A 24,632-nucleotide genomic window follows, 5' to 3' on the forward strand; every position below is an offset into this window, starting at 1 on the left:
CCCATCTTTCTTATAGGCTCCCTTTAAGTACTGGAAGGCCACTATAAGGTCTCCCTGGAGCCTTCTCTTCTCCAGACCGAACCACCCCAACTCTCAGCCTTTCTGCATAGGAGAGGTATTCCAGTCCTCTGATCGTTTTTGTGGCCCTCGTCTGGACTTGCTCTAACAGGTCCATGTCTTTCTTATGCTGGGGCCCCAGACCTTGACACAGCACCGCAGGTGGGGTCTCACCAGAGTGGAGCAGAGGGAGAGAATCCCTCAACCTGCTGGTCACACTTCTTTTGATGCAGCCCAAGATATGTTTGGCCTTCTGAGCTGTGAGCGCATATTGCCAGGTCATGTCCAGCTTTTCATTCACCAGTACCACTAAGTCCTTCTCCGCAGGGCTGCTTTCAATCTTCCATCCCCCAGCCAATCTTGATACCCAGGATTGCCCCAACCCAGGTGCAGGATCTTTTGCTTGGCCTTGTTGAACCTCATGAAGTTCACACAGGCCCACTTCTTGAGCTCATCCAGGTACCTCTGGATGGCTTCCTGTCCCTCAGGCATGTCAACCACACCACTCAGCTTGGTGTCATCTGCAAATTTGCTGAGGGTGCATTCGATCTCACTGTCTACGTCATTGATGAAGATATTAAACAACACTAGTCCCAGTACAGCCTCCTGAGAGATGCCACTTGTCACCGATCTCCATCTGGACATCCAGCTGTTGACCACTACCCTCTGGATGCGACCATCCAGCCAATTCCTCACCCACCAAACAGTCCACCCATCAAATCTGTATCTCTCCAATTTAGAGAGAAAGATGATGTGGAGAACCATGTCAAAGGCTTTACAGAAGTACAGATAGATGACATCTATATCTCTTCCCTTGTCCACTGATGTAGTCACTCCATAACAGAAGACCACTAGATTGGTCAGGCAGGACGTGCCCTTGGTGAAGCCATGTTGGCTGTGTCAAATCACCTCCCTGTCCTCTATGTGCCTTAGCGTAGCTTCTAGAAGAATGTGTTCCTTGATCTTCCCAGGTACTTCTCAGTCTCTTTCACAACTGTATTTTTATGATACTATCATTTTATTGCAGATTGCTTAGAACATTCAGTTGGAAAAGGGATTTCTTTATTTCAGTCCAATTTGGGGGATTGTTTGTTTATTTACTTAGTGATTGTTTAGTTCTGTTTGTTGGTAGTAGCTACAGGGACAAAAGTCAAAGGTTTATGACTCACCTGAGTACTCTAAATAGAATAGTTAGTACTTTCATGTTTGCTTTCCTTCTGAATTCATGAATTATGCTTTTGTTGCTGATATTTTGGAGTGGTTTGGGGTTTGTTGGGTTTTTTTTGCACAGTAGTCCCATTTCTGTGTGATCTTGGAGGGTGCCAAACCTAGCTTGTGGCTTTGCAATTACAGCATGCTTTAATTGCATGTCGCTGGGAGGCAGAGTTGCAGTTGTGAGTCCCATCAGATGAAAAGACAACCGAATTGCTGTCCCTCAGGAACCAGGTAACTGTTCCAGGGTGGTAACTCCTCCACCTTTTACTAAGAAAAAGCCAACAAATGCAAACCCGATAGCCAGAAGCTATCGGTGTGAATAATGACTGTATCAGATAACATTTCCTAGATTGGGCCCTACAGGAATCACAGAGGAGGTTGGGTAGGCTCAGGGTGGGTCTATGATGAGCATGTGCAGAATGTAGAATTTTGGGAGCCTTACTGAGCTGAGGTACCCAGAGAATTCAAGGACATCCAGGATTAAGGGGCCACTTAGTGGAGGGAAAGCGGTTGGTTCACAGTTTTGGATATAGACATCCATGTTAATTTCTTGAATTTTGTCTAGGTCTTATGGTTTCTTTTAGAATTGCTGGTGTAGATTTGTGAGAAATGGACTTCCACTGAGACTGTGTAATAGAGGACGGGCCGAAAAATAAATGTGGGGTTACTGCTCTGAGGTGAGCATCATCCCAGTGGCCGGGTCACCTAAACTGAGTGGGTAGATTGAGCTTCAGGTGTCTACTTTATGTTTTAGTCTGTAGAAATTCTTACTGGGTTATGCTATTATCTAGTGATTCCTAAGGAACACATTGGCAAGCATCAACAAGGTTTTACAGATATGTTTGCAGCCTCTAATCTTCTTAGTTTCTATTTAGACGTGTTTATGTCACAATGTCCTAGTAGATTTATGAAAACACTTTGCCCTTTCTAAATTATGAATACGAATTAAGATGTTAAAACATGTAGACTATATACCCTCATAAACCAAGAGGTTCAGAGGAAAAGACCCTATAAGTACGTTAGTTATGAATGGATTGAAGTGAAAGTCTAGTGCTTCTGTTATCCAGAAATTTAGGTAGGGGGATACCCAGGTGGTTTATAGTCTCTAGGAGCAATATTAGTATATGAAACAAAGAACATTTTCTTGACCACATTATCCCTCTGAGATTAAATCAATGCAAACTTAATCTAGAAACATTATTAAATGTTGTCTTTTCAAGGTAAATATAGCTTTTCTGTAGACAATTTGAGGAGAAGAGAAATTCGGAAGGGTCTTTAGTAAATTGTTTACAGTATGATCTAATTGTGAACATAAATCTATTACTACTATGAACTGTGTATTTTCATTTCTGTGAAAGCAGAAAGATAATTGTCCCTATGCACAAACTTTCCAATGCAGTGATAAATTACCTAGACATATTTTGTCATATATTCTGTGTCATAGGTTGTCTGTTGAGCCAGTGTAGATCCAGTGTAATGAAATCCATGTTGGTCTATGCCTCAGAAAAATCCTTTTATAGGTAAGACTGTTGGACAATTGTGACTTAGTATTTTAGCTTTTTTATTGTCTAACTCTTTTCAGTTTGGAAATCATAGTATATGAATCAGAGAACACGCAAAAAGTTTGCGCATATGCAGCTTTCCTTATATTATGCAGGTAAAGAATAAGAGAGTAGAGAAATTTTAATAATCTCTGTTAAAAATACTTAGGTAGTACTGTGTAGTAGAGGAATATCTCTAATACTGTTCGATATGCAGATGTGTTGTGTGTCAAAAGATCTTTACCTGAATATATGATAACTGCCACCATTCCAGTATGAAAACTGGCATTCTCTTTAAACTATTAATTTCTACCTCTAAACTATAATTTAACCTGTACACATTAACTGCTGCTGATGAATTAAAGTAACAAGGTAATTAGTGAATACTCTTCAAAGGTGATATTTAGTCTGATTATACCAATGAAAGGGTGATTTGTGACAGTTGTGTACAATGCTTACACTCAAGGCTATGCTTGAAAGAAGGCTGGAGAATTTGATAGTGGACTAGTTGGTCCTATTTCACTTTGAGATCTGAGTTTTGTAAAATCCAAACCGCAAAATATTCCCTTCTCTCTCGTCTATCATCTGCTTCCTCATATTCATGCTATTAGCGCTTTCTTTTGTGTGAGGTTGGAGAACAGTGTGAATACATGTCCTTCTTCCAGGTATTGAGTTTACCTTCTAGTAAGTACTGGACATAATAATTGTTCACCTGAGTCTATGTGGCTTTCAGAGAGTTAAAAAAAATGGCTGCAGAATAGGAGGACATATCTCATTATTTATTTGTAATAACAGCAGTTAATATCTTAAATAACCGAGTGTGTAGCTATCAGAGAATTCCAAAGGATTTGTAAATTCTTTACCACTAATAATTTTGAAAAACATTCCTTTCCATTTTTATAGTGTGGGCTTGGTTGGCTGACACTTTAAGACATGGAAGGGTCTTTAGCTTAAACTGTCCTTGCCAGAATCAGAGGAACTTGAATACTTGATTTCAAATAATCTTGGGAACTGCAGGCAGTTTATAAAGTGTCCCGAACATAAAAGCCCATCTTTCCTAATCTGATGTGTATGTGGGATCATGGTAATATCTGTTGTGAACTGTTTTGGTAAGAGACAGACGTGCTTATTTTGGAAATTACTTAAGAAAAAGCCTAGAGAGAAATAAAGCATGGAACTACTCGGGATTACCATATTAGAAGGACAAAGTCTGGGCGTTTTTTGTTTGTTTCTTTGTGGGTTGGTTTTTTTGTTTGTTTTTAGTTTTTCCAAAAATAAAGATAAGTTCAACCGGATTTGAATAAAAAGGCCACAGTGCAGAAAGGTTTGGTTCCCTCATCACAGATTGTCTTCCTCCAGGAAGTGGGGAAATTTTATTTCTTTACCACCTGCCAAGCAGGGGACTCAAGGAACTGATTATATCTAATACTGACAAGGTGACCCAAACTGTTGCGCACTGGCAGTTGGTCCAGCAGGAACTATGGCAAAATAGGGACACTTGTTTTTCCAGCCACTTGGCAATTCAGGGTACTTCCTGACAATAGCTCTATCTGTTGATATCCTGCTGAGTTCTGAAGAACACAGGAAATAAGCAGAGGTATTTTGGATATTCCCGAAATAAATCAAAATAAGTCCTTATGGGCTGAATTGTACAAGAAGATAGTGTACTGGGTCTGTTTGAAAAAGATAAGGTCAAGTATGCACAAATGCGTGGTGGTAGGCTGACTAAATATATATATACACTTGCCTATACCTGTTTTATAAAACCTTGTTTCAAATACATTCTTTGTCTCAAAAAGATTAAAGATTCATGCTCACCAAAACGCTGTCTTTTTTTTAGGTTACTTCATATAAGAAGATGCAGCCACAGGGTTACACAGCTCCCTTTCCCCCAGTTAGAGAGATCTCAGTTTTGATCATTGTCTAAATAAGGAGATATATCAGCTTAGGACTCTGAGCTCTGTCTTTGCCTACAGATTTTTTAGGACTCTTAGAACTCCATCATCTACAGATTTTTTTTGGTAGTTCAGGCTATTTCATACACTTCTAATCAGACATTAGAACATGTAGTCTCTTGGATTCATTTTTCCACTTTTTATGAGCTTGATGTCAAGTCCAAAATGAATTTGGGTTAATTAATTTCACTTCAGACATTGCAAAATAATAAAATCTTTGGGTTGTGGAGTTGCAATGAAGAAGAGACATTCCATGCCACTGAGCACATAAGATCGTGAAGTTGGTTTGCCATATTAAGACAAATTACAAACATACCTGCGCTTCACCATGGAGTACTTCGTGTTACTTCTAGAATGCTGCCTTTGAAGACAGGAGATAAAAGTTTTCATGTGTATTACATGCCAGTCCCCTTAAATAAGTGTAAGTGAATATCCCTGCTGGCATCTTTGTTTAGAAACATATGACTGTGTTGTGATCTTTCAGCTCTGATGTTTGACTGTGTAACTCAGCCAGTATTGATTTGCTGTAAACCTTGAGGTCCTAAACTCAGTGCTACCTGCCAGGAGTCTCACTAAGGATTAACATAACATTTCTTTTGTTATCATTGGATTAGCTGGTTTTGTAATGCTATTATCATTTTTAATTAGTTTCAAGGCTTCTGCTTGTTTTTCTTTTGTGAAATAGATTCTGAAGAAACAAATTTTGCAGTATTTTTAACTGAATAATTATTAGTACTTATCCATCGTCTCATTGTTTATGTATTGTTTCTATTCTGATCAATACCTAAAATATCTCTCATTTTGTATGTTTTATCTTTTTTTATTCAGAGTATTACTGATAAAAAGTGAGGAATCAAGATTTTGTTTCATATGTGCCGTTCAAAGAGAGACACAATTTCAATTTGAATGGGAAGACTATGCTCTTCCAAATCAAGTCACATTCAGGGGCAGCTGTTCTGTGGCAGAACGTCTAATTGTGGAGATACTGCTCATTATGAATCTGGTGTTTAATAATAACTTTTTGGTAAAATAATTCTAAGTGAGGCTGTACCATTTGCAGCTCCTGCAGCTGTATCGCTGCAGATATCTTAGGACTGATCTTCAGAAATTTTTTAAACCTATGAGGTACTGTAGTATAAGCTTCAATTCCTGTGAGAATAAATGTGGTCTCCTGTGGTAGGAAAAGATGCTGAGAAGGTGACAGCAGTTGTTGAGAAACAGAGAAGCATTCAGAAGGGAAGCTCTGAGAATAAGTAAGGCAGAATTCTCATAGTGCTGCTTAGTGCTTTGGTAAGAGTACGCCTGGTCTTACACAGGAGTATAAGACTAGAAGGACCTTTATGGTTATAAAATTGTTGCAGGTGACAATTTCCTAAACTCCCTTTCATAGATTGCTAGGGTCTCAACTTAGAACTAGTTTTAACCTGCTATTGAAGAGCTGTTGAATTCCCCATTCCTCTTCTGGCAGAAAACTCCTTTTACTTTCTACCTTATATTTATTCCTACAGTTTATATATCCAAATTATTCTTGCCAATGTTGCCCATTAGCTTTATTAGCTATTCTCACTCCCCAGTGTTTGCTTTGTATAAGTACTTCAGGAGGGCAATCAACTGTATTCTCAACTCTCATTCTTTAAGGAAACAAGACAACATTTCTTAGGGTATTTGTCATCAAAATACCTTAATGAACTAGTATTAGGAGCAGCTAGTTATGGCTAAATGGAATCTGTATTTCTTCTTGGCAAGGAAAACGAGCTCTTGTGGCACTGATTGTTTCACTAAACTGCTTTAGTTACCAAAGCTAGCTTTGAAATCTCTACAACAGAGCACCGTCTCAGAAATACTTGTATCGTGGTCCAGAAATATGATGTAATTTTGGAACAACCATGAAACTGGGCTAGCAGAATGGTGAATGAAACAAAGAAATAATGTCTTGAGAGGCTACCTTTATTCTAATAAATCTAGTGACAGCGATGTTCCTGGTTGCTGGCACACAAAATCTGGGTTGGTAAATTGGTCCCTGTATGGTTGTGGCTCTGGACCAAACAGTTCCTGGGCACAGTTCCTGAATTAGCATGGGCCAGGGATTATTTCCACCAGGCTGCTGGATGCAGTACCATGTTTGGATGTTAAGAGAGTTTTAAAGTATGGATACGGTGTTGTTCTCCAGTTAGTCCCAGTGCTGCAGAATATTTATGGACAGGTTTAATTTCTTAATATTGACATAGTCAGTGTCTCCTTTCGCATGGTTGGGTTTTTTTTTCCTCTCTTCAACATTCTGATAGCCTACCACCACCAAATTCATGTTTCTTGAACATGGTAACCAAATTATGTTATCTACCCCAGATAAAATCTCAACAGTACGTTGTACAGCTAACACAGTACTAATAGTGTCCTGTCATTGGAAATAGCTCACTTGACATCCCGAAATGGAATTTGTTTTTCCACAGCCAAACCATGCTGTTCCCTAGCTGTTCCATGGTCAATTATTACATCTTTTCTGTTTGTAATTCCTCACCCCCTACTTTATACAAAAATTCTATACTTCAATAATTCTTATTTGCAAATAAAATAGCTTGCAGAAAAGCAATAGTCTCCATTATTCTTTAGACTCTGTGAAAGGGCTTATTTCTCAAGCTGTGCAGCATGTAGGGATAGGTTCACAATATCTACAGTCTGGAAAGGGGAAATGGTGTCAGGGTGCTATCTAATTTTGTTCCTCTCTGCCATGTTGGAGAAGAGTTTGTTGTGAAATAGCTTGGAAGACGAGCTCTAAGATCTCTGTGTATTGCATTTCTGTTTCTCTTTTTTGTCCTATTATTATACTCACTTTGGGATTAGGCAGTCTCTTGAAAACATTGTCAAATCAGCTGTAATTGTGTCCTCGGATTATGTCTCCGGTTTTGCCCTAGGAGTATTTAGCCTGGTATGTCATTAATGGTGAAGTTCATTACTTTTACTTAAATTTCTGTAAGATTATCAGATTAAATCATTCTTCTGAAGAAGCATCATTATTTAAATCAGGCGTGTATGCATTAGCCAAAAAGCACTAATTCTAGATTGAGATTTTCATCCCTCTCTCAATAAACATCACTTGTGAAATACATCTGTTCCTTAATAATGATTGTAGTAATGTTACATTTTTACATAATAAAAGCATTGTACTAAAGGGTACTTCTCAAAAGATTTTGACAGGAAACACTTGAAAATTGTGGCATTTGCAAACATAATGTGCAGGATAGCTGTATTAATTTTTGTTTTGCCTTTGGAATACCTTTGTTAGGTAGCTCTGCCTCCACAAATGAAGGTTTAAATATGTATATGTATATATATATTTGAACTTTTCTATTGAGATATAGGGGACAGATCTAGGTTTTGGCTTGTGATGTTTAATTATTGCAATATGTTTTTTCTAAGAGCATTCATGTTGTTGTTTAATTAGCTATCACTTTCTCCACCTACTCCCTCCTACTCCCTTGTCCCATCCCTCCCCCCTAAAAAAATACCTCCTGTAAATGCTGAAACTTAGTAAAAGGGAGGATGTTCGGTTTGCCTTCTCAGAATCAGAGTTTTAAAACATTTTAAGCTCCAAGTTCAACGCCTCATGGCTGTTGATGTGGAATATTTTAACAGTTTTACTTTTCTAGCAAAGCAATTTCTGTTTTGAAAGGTCACTTGCAATAGTTGATATTAATGAAATTTAACACGTGTCTTGCTTTGCACTCTGACAGACTGTCTGTATGGCAGTTTATGGAAATTTCACCTTGTAGTTTACAGTCCCTTGGAGAAGTGCAGCTGTGACGTTTGTTTAGACTAGCAGATAATAAGGCAGAGGGAATAAAGTCTTCAGGAAGCATAATGGCTTTTTTTTGTAAAAGAGCTAAACAATGGCTTTAAATAAACCAGGTTGTTAACTACAAGTTTAACCAGACCGCTTAATTTTATGTCACATTGGAAGCTTATCATTGTTGTACATTGTTGCTTTCTTAACATTCTAGAATAAATGAAAAATAAAGTTTTAGTGTTGTCACCACCACAACTAACACACAAAATAGTGAAAAAGCAATCTCTGAGGAGGTTGGGCAGTTCTCAGTTGTTTCATGGTGTCTGGTAATATTTGGCTTTGCTAATTTCATGGAGAGGCTTTCTTGTGTATGAAAAGCTATCTCCAAATACTCATCTCCTTCTAGAGTGACTTTGATAAAATGCTACATTTTATAAGCACACTCCAGAGCTTAATAAAATGTTTCCATTTATTTCATTTAACTCAATTAACTTTAGTGTCACGCTAAACCTTGATGAAATCAAGAATGGAAAAGCAATTCATTCTTCACTTGTACTTTTGCCTTTAATTCAGTGTGATCATGGGCATAATAAAAATTTAAGCTGCAAGAGGTGTTTTTAGTGAAGACTGAAAGAGATGGGATACGGAAGACTGAAAGAGACGGGATATGAAGTATCTCATCCCTCTCTGCAAAACCCTCGTATATAGCATGACTGATTTCCTCTTTTGATTGCCTTACCAAGATATTTATAAGTCTGCCTTTTTTTTTTTTTTTTCTGAACTATGTAGATGCAGTTTGTAGTGTGACACCTCCTGGCTTCTTCACCTGTTTGTTTTTCCTGGGCAAACTGTACATTGTTGTAACAATATTATAGCTCCATGTTTTGTTCCATGTAATATCTGAAACGGCAGTTACATCATCTTTTGATTATATATTAAAAACTCTGTTTCCTTCTGCTTCACTTTTCCAGTATTTGTCTAAAGGCTGCTCTGAAGGTCTATCTAATTTCTTTCTAAAGTTATGAGACTTCTAACAGGTCCAAGATGGGTAATTATTTGATACTCTGCTACAGCTACCTGTATCATCTCCTAAAATGGCTTCTGTTCCTTCTTAACTGTTTGAAGCCTCTTACAGAAAAACTTGAAAAGTAGATGGTAAGTGAAGAAAGAACTCCAGGAGCATTAATTTACATTTGATCCCTGACATAATTCTTTTATACAAATGGCTTCTGACAGAGTTTGTCATCCCAATTTGTATAGACCCCTTAATCTTTCTTTTTTTATTTTAAAATTAATTTGTTCTTTCACTGATGGTGCCCATCACTGTTGATGTTTATATTGGTACCTGAAGCTGGGAGTTAATTACCCTGACTTCCTTTTTTTCTGTGCTCATAGGCCCGAAGCCCTAAAATAAGAATGCCCTCTAGTTAGTTAATTCCATCAGCAACCACGTGACTCAGAAATAAGTATCACTTGTCCATGTAATTCACTATGTAAGAGAGACTATGGATGTGAAAAGAAAGCCCTTTTTTTTGCTCCAGCAGGAGTGAAGGAGAAAAAAGGTGAAGGTTGCAGGGTATGATGTGCTCTTTCAAGCACTTTCATCGATGTCAGGGACTTGTTCTAGTTTGATAGATGTCCAGAATTGTGCATTTTTAAAGAAAAATCTCTAAGTGACCTTTTTTGTCAAGAGCACTGAAAATAAGTGTATCTAATTTCTCTTCAATACTCAGTGTCTGGGACATCAACATACAGGTAAATATCTTAATAAAGATAACGGATCACTTTATTCCCAAATGAATCTTTCAACAAATTGTTACTGATGATAGCTGTAATTTATGACATGACCTTGTTGCAATTTCATTATCTGGTTCCCTGCTACTTTAAAATGTGGCAACAGAAGACTTCTGGTCTACAGGACAAACTGCAAAGACATGTCTTTATCTTCTGTAAAATACATGAAAGCTAGATATCACGCTCTTTAAAAGAAGATTAAGGACTAATGAAATAAATCTTCGTGCAATGGACTATAGAGGCTACTCAGACAAAATAAATTATGATTAACCACTGAAAGGACTTTTAAAATCCTAAAGTGCATCTGGAGTCTTGCAAAAGAGTTTTATAGGGGTTATAAAGCTTTTCCTGGTGCTAAATAGGTATAAAACAAATCAAAAGTGCAGTTTGGTAGGGTGGCATACAAAGAAGGAAGAGAGACACAATCATGAATATGTTGCAGAGCTGGCTGTAGTATAGGAAGGATGGTGTCCAGCTGACGGTGCTGTAGTCTTTCATTCGAAGAGTTGAACACAACTAAAAGCTTTTATAAAAGCCTCTAAACTAAATAAAATGCAAATTTAAACTCCTTGAGGGAGAAGTTGTGACCCTCTCCTCTCAGTGTTTAAGTACATGACCCCTATATTTACATGGGAGATCCATGCCAGAGATCCTCCAACATATGCAGTGGCCACTGGACAACAGCTCTGCCTCTCCTGAAGCCAGGGTGGGAATAAATATACATGAAATGGGGACCCTGTGTGTTACCCTTTAGACAAGGAGGAGGAGATGTGAGGAATCTGGTGTACTACTTAAGATATTCCAATGCCCTAGCCTGTTGATTCATTTGTTGGTGCCTATCCTTTAGTGAGGAGTTTCTTTGTGTTATTCTGTGATCTTATATCTCACTTATGCAAACCAGGTTACAATAAAAATGCAAATACAAGCATTTGACATAACATCTGAATTAGACATGGGAAGTGTTTAGAAGTGACGTAGGTAAAGCAATAAAAGAAAAAAATGAATTTATATATACTTAGGTCACATCAGAAAGGTCTGTCTTTCTGTTAGCTCTTTCTCCTGCTGTTTCCCTTCTGACAAGATGTTAGTCTTCGTTTCAGTCTTTGTAGATGCTCCTTTCCTTTTCTTTAAAAAAGGTATCTTACCTTTATCTCAACTCTTCTGGGCAGTCTAGACAAATTTCATTTTTCATCCTGATGTCTCTGTGCTCTTCTTATGAGGAAGACAATCTAGCTACTTTTTGTTTAGAACATAGTTGTGTAAATGCATCATAGTTATAGAAGGCATATATATGTGCTTTTCACTGGGCATTCTGTATCATTCCATACATTAAAACTGTTTATGATAAAAATATCTAGATGGGCTAATTGCATGTACTTTATGCCTGACTCTTAATTGACACATGAGGCAAAAGTAGTGATTTATTTTGATAGGACAGTGGCTTCAGGGAAACTGTTTCCCAGCTTCTTCTTTTTCTGTATTTTGTAACAGAGATTAGCCAGGAAGAAGTTCTTCCGAGATCACTTCCAAATGTTACCTTAAAAATGTCTGAGGCAACCTATGCCTGAGCCTTGTCAGCATTTTCCATTAGTCATGGAAGAACAGCTTTCCAAAAAAGTTGCTTGTTCTTGCACATTGCATTAGCAGTGAGCGGACTAGGCTATTTGCAGCCTATCTTTTCCATATGTTTAGGATGCTCATGTATATTGTGGTATATATTCTGTTCACCTTAGGTGTAATAAGGCCAATGTAATTGAAAAAGTAAGCTTTCAGAACTTATCTATCCAGTGGTGATACCAAAGCTTCTAAAGCTTGCAGTTGTCTCTAACGGCATAAATTGTCTGTATCAGTTTCATATGCCAGCACAAAGTTCCACACACGAACTTACAAAATATACAACCCTCATCTGCTATTACATAGCAACAGGTGATTAAAAATGAGAGATTTATGTAGACCACTGATGAAAAGAAAAAAAAAAAAGCTGCAAAATCAGTCCGAGGAACAAATGTGTATTCACTCATTTATTGGACATTAATGACTATGTACCAAATTAATTTAAAGGCACTTTATCTTATTTCTCACATCAACAGCTCACAGCTAGGACTTGGATTAATTGGCAGATGCAGGAGAGCAGCCAATTCTGGCTATTATGATAGAGCTTAGCTTGGCTGGAATGTTATGCAGATCAAGGCAACACAAGTATGCCAGATATTGTGTTTGAGAAGCTTGTTCTGCCTTTTCCTGTACGTAAACAGACGACTTCCGTCACCATACAACATTTCCCAGAAATGCTGAAAAGTCTTATTGCATTCTTTTAAGACTGATTTCCTTCAATTTCTACCGGTTTTCAAAGTTTTATTTTGGCATTACTCAAACTTGATTCCCTGTGGCCTCTGGGTTTTTTTGTGTTCGTATACTTATGCTGTGTGTGCTCATTTCTGTATGCTGAAATTTGTGTTAATTCTTTCTTTTTAGTATTCTGTATAGGTTAAAAATAAATCCATCCAGATCTCTACTCTGTATTAAAAGTCTTATTCTAGTTCATAGTTAAGCTGTTTTTAAATTAGTGAATTTTGGAAAAATTATAGAAAATATTCAAGTTATCTCTGAAAAAGTAGTAATTTATATAGACCTGTTTTTAAGTTTTATATCTGCACCTTTTGAAAGAGTTTGTATATCTCTGCTCTTACTATGTTTGCCACATTTTCTACAATTTTTGGCTGTAACTCGTTTTACTGTTGTCACAGACCTTTCCAGATGGTTTAGTTCTTCTAACTCCTTCCAAGAATAGTATGATCTGTTAAACTGAACACATCTTCCAGCACTGAGGTCCATTCTTTATTCTACCTGATAGATGTATATCAAGTAAAGTACTATAAAGCAAAATGCTTGCAAATTAGTACTAAACAAAGAAAGGTAAAAGACAAATAAATCAGAAATGTGGAAATAAAATGAGACAAGTATGCAGGCAAGGACAGGAATGTAGGAGGTGAAATATTGCACATTTGGAGATGGCAAGTCAGGAGGAATTTGAAGATGGTGATAATACTGATTATGAACTTGAACCAATGGTGTGTTTGAGAGAGAGAGTAATGAGAAGGATGTCATAAAATGGAAAAACATGCTTCATGCTAGAACTGATAACTGCATATATATTTCCTGCAGGACTTCAGAAATTGTGCTGTTTCCACGACAAAACCTGCAGCAAATTCTTTCTTCTCTTGAGCTTTTTTTCTGCATCAATTTCAATTACATTGCATTAATATTCTTCCTGTTCCTCCAGATGTACGTACAGTACTGGGTGAGCTGAGTCTGCTTCTATGTCACTGTAGCAAAGGCTTTTATTTTGCCCATTCAGCTTCCTTTTTCAAATTCAGGTTTATTTAAAAACAGTGCATCTCCACTGTAAATCTATTTTACACCATACCACAATTCAGCGCTATTTTCATGCAGTAGATAGCTTGATTAGTGATTGTAGCTTTAAAGTTTCTTACACAAGCAAGTAGTTAAGAATGTCTCCTTTTCAATATCATGGTATTCCATGATGAGTCCAAAGCCAAAATAAAAGTTTCAACTTTAAATACATTCTCACACTACCCATTGAAACAAATTAATTATCACAAATATAAATTTGTTTGAAGAAGACAGACCACTGGGGATTTCTAACATGGCTGCTGCATTTCTGAGAAATTGTCTGCCCCTCCCCCATTTTGTTATTCAGAGGAATAAACAGTCTTCACCTCAAACTGCAGGAATGTCACTCTGCATTACAGAAGAAATCAAGCATCCTAGGAAGAAACCAGTCATTGTCAATACAAACAGAAAAAAACCCATTTTCATTATTAAAATAAAAGGGAATAGTTTTGATTAATGACTTCTCTTTGCTCAAGCACTTGTGATTTATATGGAAATCTCATACTTTCTTGTTCTGGATTCTTGAATGTGGTACATAAATTTACAAATATAGAGACTGCTAGATGTAATGCCTCTCTGCCAAGTGCTCACATTTCCACTCTAACACACTAGGAGATTTTACTGACCATTTTGTTTTTATCATTACATTGAAAGAAATATTTGACATAAAGCTCTGAAATTTTAATTGCTTTTCATGTATTTCACGACTAACCAAAGATCAGGAAATGCTGAGTGACTTGTGATTGCCATGACCACGTGGTGCATGTACGTGTACACCAATAACTGTGTCAGGCAAGGTTTTATTGTGATTGCTTACAACAGAAATACAGGATCCTCCTTATGACACTGCCTATGATGATTACAGCAGTAAGTCTATTTCTGGTTTTCCCAGTCAGACCTTTCAAGCTAAAGCTTGGATAATGCAAAATTGTCCTTTAAATCCTAGCGGTGAGTCTTGCTGTGCACATAATCAGGTTCTAGCATCTTTCATTGTTAAAGCTTCTCTAGGACCACTAGTCCCTCCCAGCAAGACCCTCATCTTGTGTTTCCCTCAGTACCATGATCTGATAAGTATGTATGTTCCTCTGCAGATCTCCATGACTTCTTGCCCACTGTGTTCTTTGTGTTGTAGCCCTTCTTTTTCAGAGAAGTGAGCAGCTAACATACTCACGCCCTGCTGACCCCTTTGCTCTCAGTCTTAAGTATATGTGCAAGTAAACTCTACCGCTGTACTCCTATCTCTTGCCTTCTCCAGTCCTCTAGTTTGAATTATACAGTATTAGGAAAGTAGTATTACATTTTGTATTGTTTCCCTAGTATCAGCATTCTTCAGTCGTGGTTATTCATCTCAGAAAGGTCCTCAGGAAAGATCTGCTCTTACCAGATTCTATTTTCCCTCCTGGTTCTGGATAGATGCTTTCTCAAGCGTATATGTAGCTTTCTGCCAGGTTCTTCAGGAAATTCCTGCAGACTTTCTGCCAGAGGTTGCTTCAGGAAATCCTTAATGATGTCTAGTTTCCTAATTCTGCACTTACTAACTCAAATTACCGCTTTGTCCTCTTATTCAGATACATTTGGAATCTCAACCTACTTTATTCAGAAAAGCCATGAACTTTTGACCTGGCATAACTAAGAAGGCAAATTATAAGATTCTCTGACTACCAAAGTGATTGACTTAAGTGGGAATAGTCTTCATTGCAGATGGAAAACATTATCTATTAGATTATTTCGTTCTTCATGTTTCTCAGCCTAAACTAGCAGTGAAAAACCTATTTTATCTTAGAGAAATTAGTAGCATTCGAAGGAACAATGTGAACTTCTACAAAACCAAAGACTTTGCCAAGTGAAGGTTTGAAATCACATTCAATTTTATTTTTCCTCTTCAAAAAAATCTGCACTGCCATAAGGACTTCTTAAATCTGATTGCACTCAAGGTCTAGCTGTTTATCATTCAGAGTGCCTAATTATACCAGCACTGTGCATAGGCTTGGCTAAAATCAGTGTATAGGCCAAGCAAGAAAAAAATTTCTGGCTCTGCTGATTTTTTTTGTGTTTTAATATCATAATAATGGTGCAAGATTCTTCTTAAAGAAGACATACAGAAATATGCCATTTTCTCAAAGCTTGTCAGCCAAGACTTTCACGACAAGGCATCTTTCAAGGCAAAAACATTCTTAACGATGCATAGCAAACTTTGCTTTTAACAATGCAGCCAAGTCATCATGAACAGACTCATGAGGAGACATTCAAAAATTGTGCTTGTGTCATCAAGTATCTCTGATAGTAATTCATCTCTATGTTCCAAATACAATTTGTATAGGTATTTGTTTTGAGAGTGCGAGTAGATGATCAAGCTTTCCCTGAATGCTCTTCCATTTAAACAAAATGGTCAATATTCTTCAGTGTTTTCAATTGTCAATAGTGTTGGCGTTCTTTCTGAAGGTATGTTTGGATAAGGAAAAGCATAGGTGGCATGTACTTGATGATTGCAGAGTCCTGGCTTTTTATTTGCAAATTGCTGAATCCATTAGTCCTTTCGTAGGACTGTTAACATCAGTCGGGGAGTGAATGGGAACCAGGAAGGATGATGCTTTGCTGGGAGTAAACTAGCTACTCTCTCCAGTTAAGAAACAGCCTGTGCTGCTGTTTTATGAAGCATGTCTATTCTGGAGCTCTGTAAGACATAGAGAGATTCAGTGCATGCTTTTATCAGTCATTATGCTTAATAAAAGGTTGGATATTCCTATTAGTGAAACCCTGATATAACCTTTGTTTAAGTAAGTTTTAAGTCAGACTTATGCTTTGAGTCTCTGTGTATGTTACGTCTTGAAGAAATGCTGTTGCTGGAAAGATTTAATTTTTCTCATGGGTTAAGATTGAATCCTCTTCAGCCTAAAGAACTAATAATACAGCAGTAGGACTTTCCCTAGCCAAGAATTTAATTAAAAAGAAAAGGAAAGGAGAAGATGAAGAATAAAATAAATAGTTTCATTTACTATGGACCACTGCTACCAACATTTGTTAAGAAGTTACGCATTCCTGGCTGCAGATAAAAGCCCCTGAGTGCTACTGTTAGTATCTTACAAGTCTGTAGTTATTATGTGGTTATTGACATTAAGTACATTTTCTGTGGGGATAACAACTTAAATTGGTTTTAACTGAAAATATATTATTTTTGTTTGTTTGTTTAGGAAGGGAATTCCAAGTGAACAAGTGAAACATGCAGATAGAGAGCAAGCAAAGCGTATAGTTTACTCAGTGGTTTATGGAGCAGGTAGGCATTTTTAAAAAAAAAAACAGCTACAGTAGATTCATACTTTACAGATAATTTATATAAGTAGACTGAATTTCTAAAGGTGAGTTTGTCATTTTCATTTTTATCAAGGGTTATCAAATTATCTACCCAGTATCCAGATTATCAAATTAATACAGCCACACTGACATATACAAAGATTGCTCTGATTTTGTATTTATTTGCTGCTGATGTAACTGAAGCATTTGTCTTTATCTGAGTGTGATATCGAGTGGACTTTGCATTCTTTCAGTATATAGATAGAGATGTGAATAACTGCAATGAAATTAAAATGTGTCTCAAAACACATTTATAGAATCACAGAATGGCTGAGGTTGGAAGGGAGCTCTGGAGGTCACCAGATCCAGCCCCCCTGCTCAAGCAGGGACATTTAGAGCCAGTTGCCCAGGACCATGTCCAGACGGCTTTTGAATGTCTTCACGGATGGAGACTCACAACCTCCCTGGGCAACATGTGCCAGTGCTCAGTCACCCTCACAGCATAAAAATATTTTCTTATTTTAGATCTTGATATTTGCTGCCATTTCTTCACACCTGCAGAAAACCTGCAAAAATCCACACTGTTACCCAGTCTGCCTAAGTCCTGCTCTGGTCCTAGATAAGTCAAGACATTTGCCATACTTTCCAAACTGCCTACCATTTCTTAAATGATGCCCAACTCCTTATGCTTTGTACATGCTTAGAATTACCTTTTCTGGGAAGACAGATGCATAGGTATCATCAGCCTACAAGCTCTTGTGAATTTGTTTTAGTGAACAGCTAACTAAAGTTTATGTAGGTCTTTTGGAGAAATCCAGAATCTCTACGGAAGGTGAGTAATTGGAAAACTCATTTAGGAATTGAGAGCCCTAGGTTGCAGACTTTATTTAACTTGGAAGCACTTAAGACTTGGGATCCTGGTTGGGAATTCTTTCCAAACCATCTTCTGCAGTGAGTCATCAATAGTCCTTGAACCAAAGGCAGATTTGGCCAAGGGCATTCAATTTATTGTTTAGGGCATTCAACTGGGAAAGGGAGAAAACCACTTCAATTTCAGCTCTCCAGAATGTCTATTTTGTGTATGGGGGGTGGTGTAGATTATATACACACATATGAGTATATATATATATACACACGCACACACACGTGCATTTTTACATCAAGCTGTATTGCATTTAAACATCTATATTTAAAATCTATATTAAAAAAGCCCAGCACTAGCTCCTACAATGTAAATTCAGACCTTCCCGTGCTGAGACTGGAATAAAATCTCCCATTTCCAGCCTGAATGTTTTCATCACTAGATTATTTTACAAAATGCAAGCATTAGCACCCCTGTCCCTTGGTCCATGCAGATGCTACAGGTTTCCTACCTGTTCCCTTCACTCTGGGTGGAACAGGCAGGTACCTGACTTAATCAGACTGGATCACGACCAGTTGAATGCCCTGTAGTTCTGTATATAGTCAGTGGAGAAAAGGAAATGAAAGCCCCCTCAATTACTGGGGCTAGAGCCTCCCTCAGCAGAGCCTGTCAGTCTACTCATGCTATAGAGAACTTAGATTGAGCAGAGTATTGGCACTCCCTCACTTGCTCAGTACCAGGCAGTAAACATTTCAGTGCAGCAGTGCTTAGGTATCTCCATTTACTTGTTTGCGCTTCTCTCTCTCAAATGAGGGCAGTTGGAGCACCTGAAAGATAATAAGATGCTTCAGTTCGTTAGCAGTGTGATCAGATCCTAATTAAGACATAACATGGAGTGATATCATTAAACTATTTAGACGGAAACTGGGCTGACGAAAAATAATTGTTAGATACCTGAAACTGATTAATTCCACCCACAGGTCATCTCCCTTCAAAAGATGGCTAACTTTTCATTAAGGAGTCACTTTGATACAACTGAAGGATGTGAATAGTACTATTTATTTTACTTCTTTTGGGATTGAAAAATACAGAAGCATTCCCTGAGGAGCTTGCCTGTATTATGCTTACAGGAGTTAATGAAAACCATTCTTGTCGTAAATAGTGATCTTGTTTTTCTTTTTGTTTTCTTAGCTTTACATTACACTTGGTTCATATTTTCAAGGTCATTTCTATCATCCCGGAGGACAGAAAATAGTATAATAAAGATAGGAGAGTCTCATTATGTCTTGGAGTTGGTACTTTAATAAATACACCAAATATTGAAAGGGATGACAGTATTACTGTCTTTTGCTTGCTTTGGAGCAATTCAATTCACCTGCTTCTGCCTCAATCATCTTGTAAAACTAAAGCACAGTCAACTTAAACATCTGTAAAATAAGGAATTAATTCTGTTCAATGGCAGCATGTTCCAGCCCTGAATTGACACAGAGGGATGTCAATGTGTGTAAATGAAAAGCAGAGAAACTAATGGGATTTTCGTTTCTGAAAGATGGTATTGCAGAATGGAGAACACTAAAATTCATGGGCTGCTGCTAACAATTTCCCTGGCACAAATAACTCAAGCAGAGTGCTCAGGGAAGCTTTAGTCCACTCCCGAGCCTTGCTTCGCATGGCCTGTGCTCCTGCACTGTGGAACGTGATCTGACACAATTAGGTGGCTGTGCATTCCCCTGTGCTTACTTCCCTGGAACCTTTTGGACTTCCTTACTGATACTGTGGCTTAATTTTCTTACTATTTTGTTCAATACTTTTTCTATATATCAATGGTTCTTTCAACGGATAACGTGGACAAACTTGGATGTTACAGTTCTCTAAGGAAGCTACAGCAATCTCCTAGCTGTTAACAATACGTACTTTAGCAGATAGATTTGTCATTTGCTGACCCAGGAAGAAAACCCAAATTAATTAGATGTCGAATAAAAGTACAGACCTATAATAGCTCAACAGGAGTCATCCTGGATGTCTCGTGAATGCCTTCTAACACCTTGTCCAGACTGCAGCTCAGTGCAGATCCTGGCATGACTGAGAACAAAATGCTACAGAATTGTTCTGAAATGCACATCAAACTGACAGTGACGGCATTTAGGTGGCTGAATTCTTCTCTTTTTCAAGAATGCTAGATAATTTTTCCTGACAGTATTGCTGTGACCATAACTATTCTATGCCTTTGGTGCCTTGAGACGTCACCTCTCAGCTTATGTTATTTGCAGACACAGTGCTGGTTTTGTGTTGCTGTGCAGCTGACATAAATATATCTGTCTTTCAAACCTCATATGACTAATGTTGACGTATGTTTTATTTTTACTGGAACTGTTTGGTTTATAAATGTGTTTAAGCTGTAGCTCTTAGTTTATATTTTCACACCTTGGTTAAGTATCTTCAGCTTTTTTCCACCTTATCTTATAAATGCTGTTAGATCCAACGTAATATATATTGTGCACCTATATCCTATCCAAAAGCTGTTATTCCTTTCTCTCTCTGTTGAAACACTTTTTCTGTTTTTTCTTTTTCCAATGCTTTTATCTCACAACTTGGACTCAATTTTTACAGACACTGAGGAGCCTAAGACTGTCTGAAATCTGTGGGACTCCTAACGGCCTTTCTAAAATCAGACTACTTGGTCCGATTGCTTCAGCAGTTAGGTTTTTTAATTGACTTTTTAACCAAATCTAAAGCTTCTAGTTAAACCAGCCACATCTCCATCCTTTTTCAGATCTTCATTCACATTTGTGTTTGTTTAAAATTGATTTCAAATTCTTTATCTGCTCCTCAAAGTTTGCGGATTTCAACACTGAATTAGTAAAATGATACTTAAAGCAGCAAAGTTATTCTGTGAACAAAAGAGATTTCAACCACATTATAAATTATAGCTAGGAATTTCTCAATTACATACTTCTTAAATACTTCTTATTAAGTATACTCTTAATCCAGTAACTTCAGTAAAACATTCAAACTCAAACATTTGCTTCCTTGAAATATGATGTAGTATATCAGATCTGTCCTCTTTCATAGAGATGAGTAAAGTTAACTAATCCCACTAATTGTGAATGTAACAGGGCTATTGTACGTAGTGGATTTCTGTTCTGCTTTACTGCATAATAAAGATAATTTCTTTACCACCAGGTAAAGAACGTCTTGCTGACTGCCTGGGAATTACTCCTCTTCAAGCCGGTCAATTTATAGAGAGTTTTCTGCAAAAATACAAGAAACTACATGAATTTACAAAGAAAACAATTGAACAATGCCGAAATAAAGGTAATTCAAAGTCTGTAAGCATATTTTTGTTTACTGATCAGCACTGTGTGACAGTGGTGAAGACAAAAATTCAGTTTGACCCAAATTCGGATAGTTATAGGACAAGAAAAAACATGGAATATCATTTCTTGGTGAATCGGGTTTTTTTCTTTTTTAACCCTAAGAGAAGCTGGTTAAACCTGTCTGCCTTTTCTCAGAAAGATGCTAACAGAGGAAGACATCTGTTCTGAGAGTGAACCCTACTTAATGTCAAATTACACTGCATCATTTTGACATATATCTACTCCAACACAAAAAAGCCTGAAGAATCTTTTGCTTAATAAATATGCTGCATGGCTGCTGGACCGTGGAAGTTCAGCCGTTTAGTCAAAGAGCCAGTTTACAGGGCCAATTTTTTAAAACGTGTTTTTTACTTTGCATCAGTCAGAATTTATGTTCTTGAAGTTCAGGTGATATCTGTGATGACAGATGTGTGCAGAATGCTTCTTGGAGCCAACAGCTGCAAACTCTTTTTGCATCAAATTTGTTGTTAGTTTACATATTAATTTATATTTAGCAAATCCTAGGAGTGCAGTAATTTGAGGAGAGAAAGTATAACTGCTTGAAATATCTTTCAAAAGCTAACTAGCAGAACTGTCAAAATTGATTTCTTTTGTTTCTTAATAGGGTATACAGTACTAAGACATTTTGTAGAAACAAATAGTAAATTTGCAATATAATGTTACCTATCATTGTATGAGTAAGTGTCATGACAGAAACACATAACTGACTTCTAGTCATGAAAATGGATAGTATTCCTTTTGTTTGTATTTTGTAGGGCTTAAAAATCTACTGGAAGAATGAACTGTCATTGTGTCACACAGTTGCATCCCTTCATTCGTTAATATTACTAAAGCAAAGTTACTGAAAATCTGGTTTTAGCTATAATTAAGCCCAACAAAACATATCTAGTAAAATATTAGACATTTATTATATATTTTTCTTCTATTTAAAATAACATAGCATTCTTTTCTTAAAGGTGAATGAATTTCAATAGCCAGACTTCTGTGATAAAAAATCTGGTTTAGTAGACAACAGTGTCATAACCAATGTCCTTGATTGTCATCAAAACATACTTGTCTAAGTATCTACTCCTCTCACTCCCATCTATCAACCATTTTTTTAACCATTAAAGGTAGAGGAACAATCTATTTTGGTTGTACAAGCTCAAAAAATCTGCAGCAGGTCAACATTATTTAATATTTCTCTTGTTAACCCACCTCAGATTCTAACTTTCCAACAAAAACATTCCAACCTAGTCAGCTCATAATAAGGTAACTTTTCTTTACTTATCTGCAGTTCAAAGATGAACAGCACCCACCTGGCTAACACCTATTTTTTAGGTGTTTTGAATGTCTGATATTCTGTGGAGACATGATAAGCATATAAATAATATTAATTTGTGATGAAGATATTTTTGTTAGTGTATTAGCATATGAGTTATTATATTACTGTTGTTTTTTGATGAAATTATCAACATATTAAAAAGACTACTTTAAGACCTCATTCAAGTAGGTATTTGCAGATTAATCTTTGACCACAGAAGCATATTCTGCCGCTATTATATGACAGATAGTATTTGTGTGGGGATGCTAATCGGCTATGAGTATTGCAAGGGTGATTCTCTTGTGGAGGCACACCACACAGGAATAAGGATATTACAGGAAATCTATTTTGCCCTGAGAATCCAATGTTTAGATACTGTTCTTCAGGGAAATCTTAGTTAAATTGCAAAGACTGATTTGACAAAGAATATCCCAGCCTCCAGATAATTCAGCTTCTGGTTCCAAAGCTGGTACTTTTGATATCAGCACTCCTGGAAATAAACTAATTTGCAGAAAGCTGTATTAATTTAGCAGAAGCATCTTCATCCTCTACACACAAGTCTGGGTATGTGTTGTCCGTACTAAGGTCCTAACTTTGTGTTTGAAGAAGACAACATGTGCTTGCATATCTTGGTTGCTAAAATACGTCATTAGGCCTAACATAAAGCTTTAACTGTGTTTTCATGTGTTTGTTTTAAATTAAAAACCCCACCACACAGGAGTTAAGGAATTTTATCTGTGAAAGGGACATGAAAAAAACACATAAAGAAAACAGGAAAAAAGTTATAACTTTGGTTTTTTCCCCTAAAACTATTTGATAATTTTGGGAAATATTAATTATTTCATTACTCTACAAATTGATTTTTCTTTGCTATTCCCAAGTAAACTATTCATTGCATGGAAAGCTCTAATTATGCTTGCTAGTTGATAGCTAATTCTGCTAGGTATTTATAATTTCATCTCCCACAGAGTTTTTTGGTGTATCACTAGACATTCCTAATGAAAATACAGCTTTAATGACTAGAAGTTTTGCTTGTATAACATGTGCTAATTCTCTGAATGAAATAATTCTTAGATAAAAAAATACAATAACCATTTAAGGTTTAAATAAGAGAAGCTCTGGCTATTGTCAGAGGGCAAAATAGTAAATTGACTCAGGTAGCACATGATTGCAAAAATCTGTAATGTCTTCAAAAAGAATTTTTAAAATTTAATTTTAATTGCTCTAAGAATACTATTTTCTATTTAAATCCTACAAGGCTATGTGGTTTCCATAATGGGGCGTAAAAGACCACTGGCTAATATCAATGCACAGGATTACAAACTGCGCACTCAAGCGGAGAGGCAAGCTGTCAATTTTGTTGTTCAAGGTAAAGGACTGCCTGCGTAGCTTCCTGCTTACCTACCTATCTCTTTATCTGTGCTTGGCTTTAGTGGACAACAACTCTGATAATCTCAAAAGAATAAATATTCTTGTAGTCTACTAGAGTAGACCACTGAGGCATGAGCTTTACTGTAGAAGAGAAGTTTAAATGACGTATTTGATCTACCTTGGAAATTGCCAGTAAACAGTATCATCATCATAATAATAGCAGTATCAATGTCCTAACACACTATAGTGCTCTGTGGTATTAGATATACGTATAGATACAGACTATGTATAGAGAAAATATCTAGAATACAGTGCTTCAGAGGTATTGTTGTCTTAAAACATTGTGCTTTCTGGTTTTGATAGTTTGTTACTCCAAAAGGGTTTCTGTGATTATGTTGCTTACAGATTCTAGCTTTTATTTTGCCTGATAGCTTTAGTAGCTTTAGTTTAAGAAATAAACAATATTACAAGAATCATGCATTATTTATTTTGAAACCAAATTCATTCTTTGTAAAGAACTTTCAAACTTAATTCTGTGGAGAGCAAGAAAAAGATGTTGTTTCACAGAAAAACATTGCAAATTTGCCATATAGGTTGGAAATTTAAAAATCAGCATGAAGAGCTCAAATGTTAGTTAATCTGATGCATTAGCATACTCTGTTTAAATT

At 36.8% G+C, this 24,632-nt stretch overlaps 1 protein-coding gene across 1 annotated transcript in view; it reads left to right on the forward strand.

Moving 5' to 3' along the window:
* Window positions 1-24,632, forward strand: part of POLN (DNA polymerase nu) — an 82,584-nt gene that overhangs the window by 54,517 nt on the left and 3,435 nt on the right. The window contains exons 18-20 of the mRNA XM_086464833.1: window positions 16,952-17,034; window positions 21,097-21,228; window positions 23,852-23,962. Of these exons, the coding sequence (XP_086320959.1) occupies window positions 16,952-17,034; window positions 21,097-21,228; window positions 23,852-23,962 (326 nt within the window). The remainder of the gene's footprint in view (window positions 1-16,951; window positions 17,035-21,096; window positions 21,229-23,851; window positions 23,963-24,632) is intronic.

Source organism: Leptosomus discolor, chromosome 4 (genome assembly GCF_034619465.1).
Source record: "Leptosomus discolor isolate bLepDis1 chromosome 4, bLepDis1.hap2, whole genome shotgun sequence".
In the NCBI taxonomy this organism is placed as follows: Eukaryota; Metazoa; Chordata; class Aves; order Leptosomiformes; family Leptosomidae; genus Leptosomus; species Leptosomus discolor.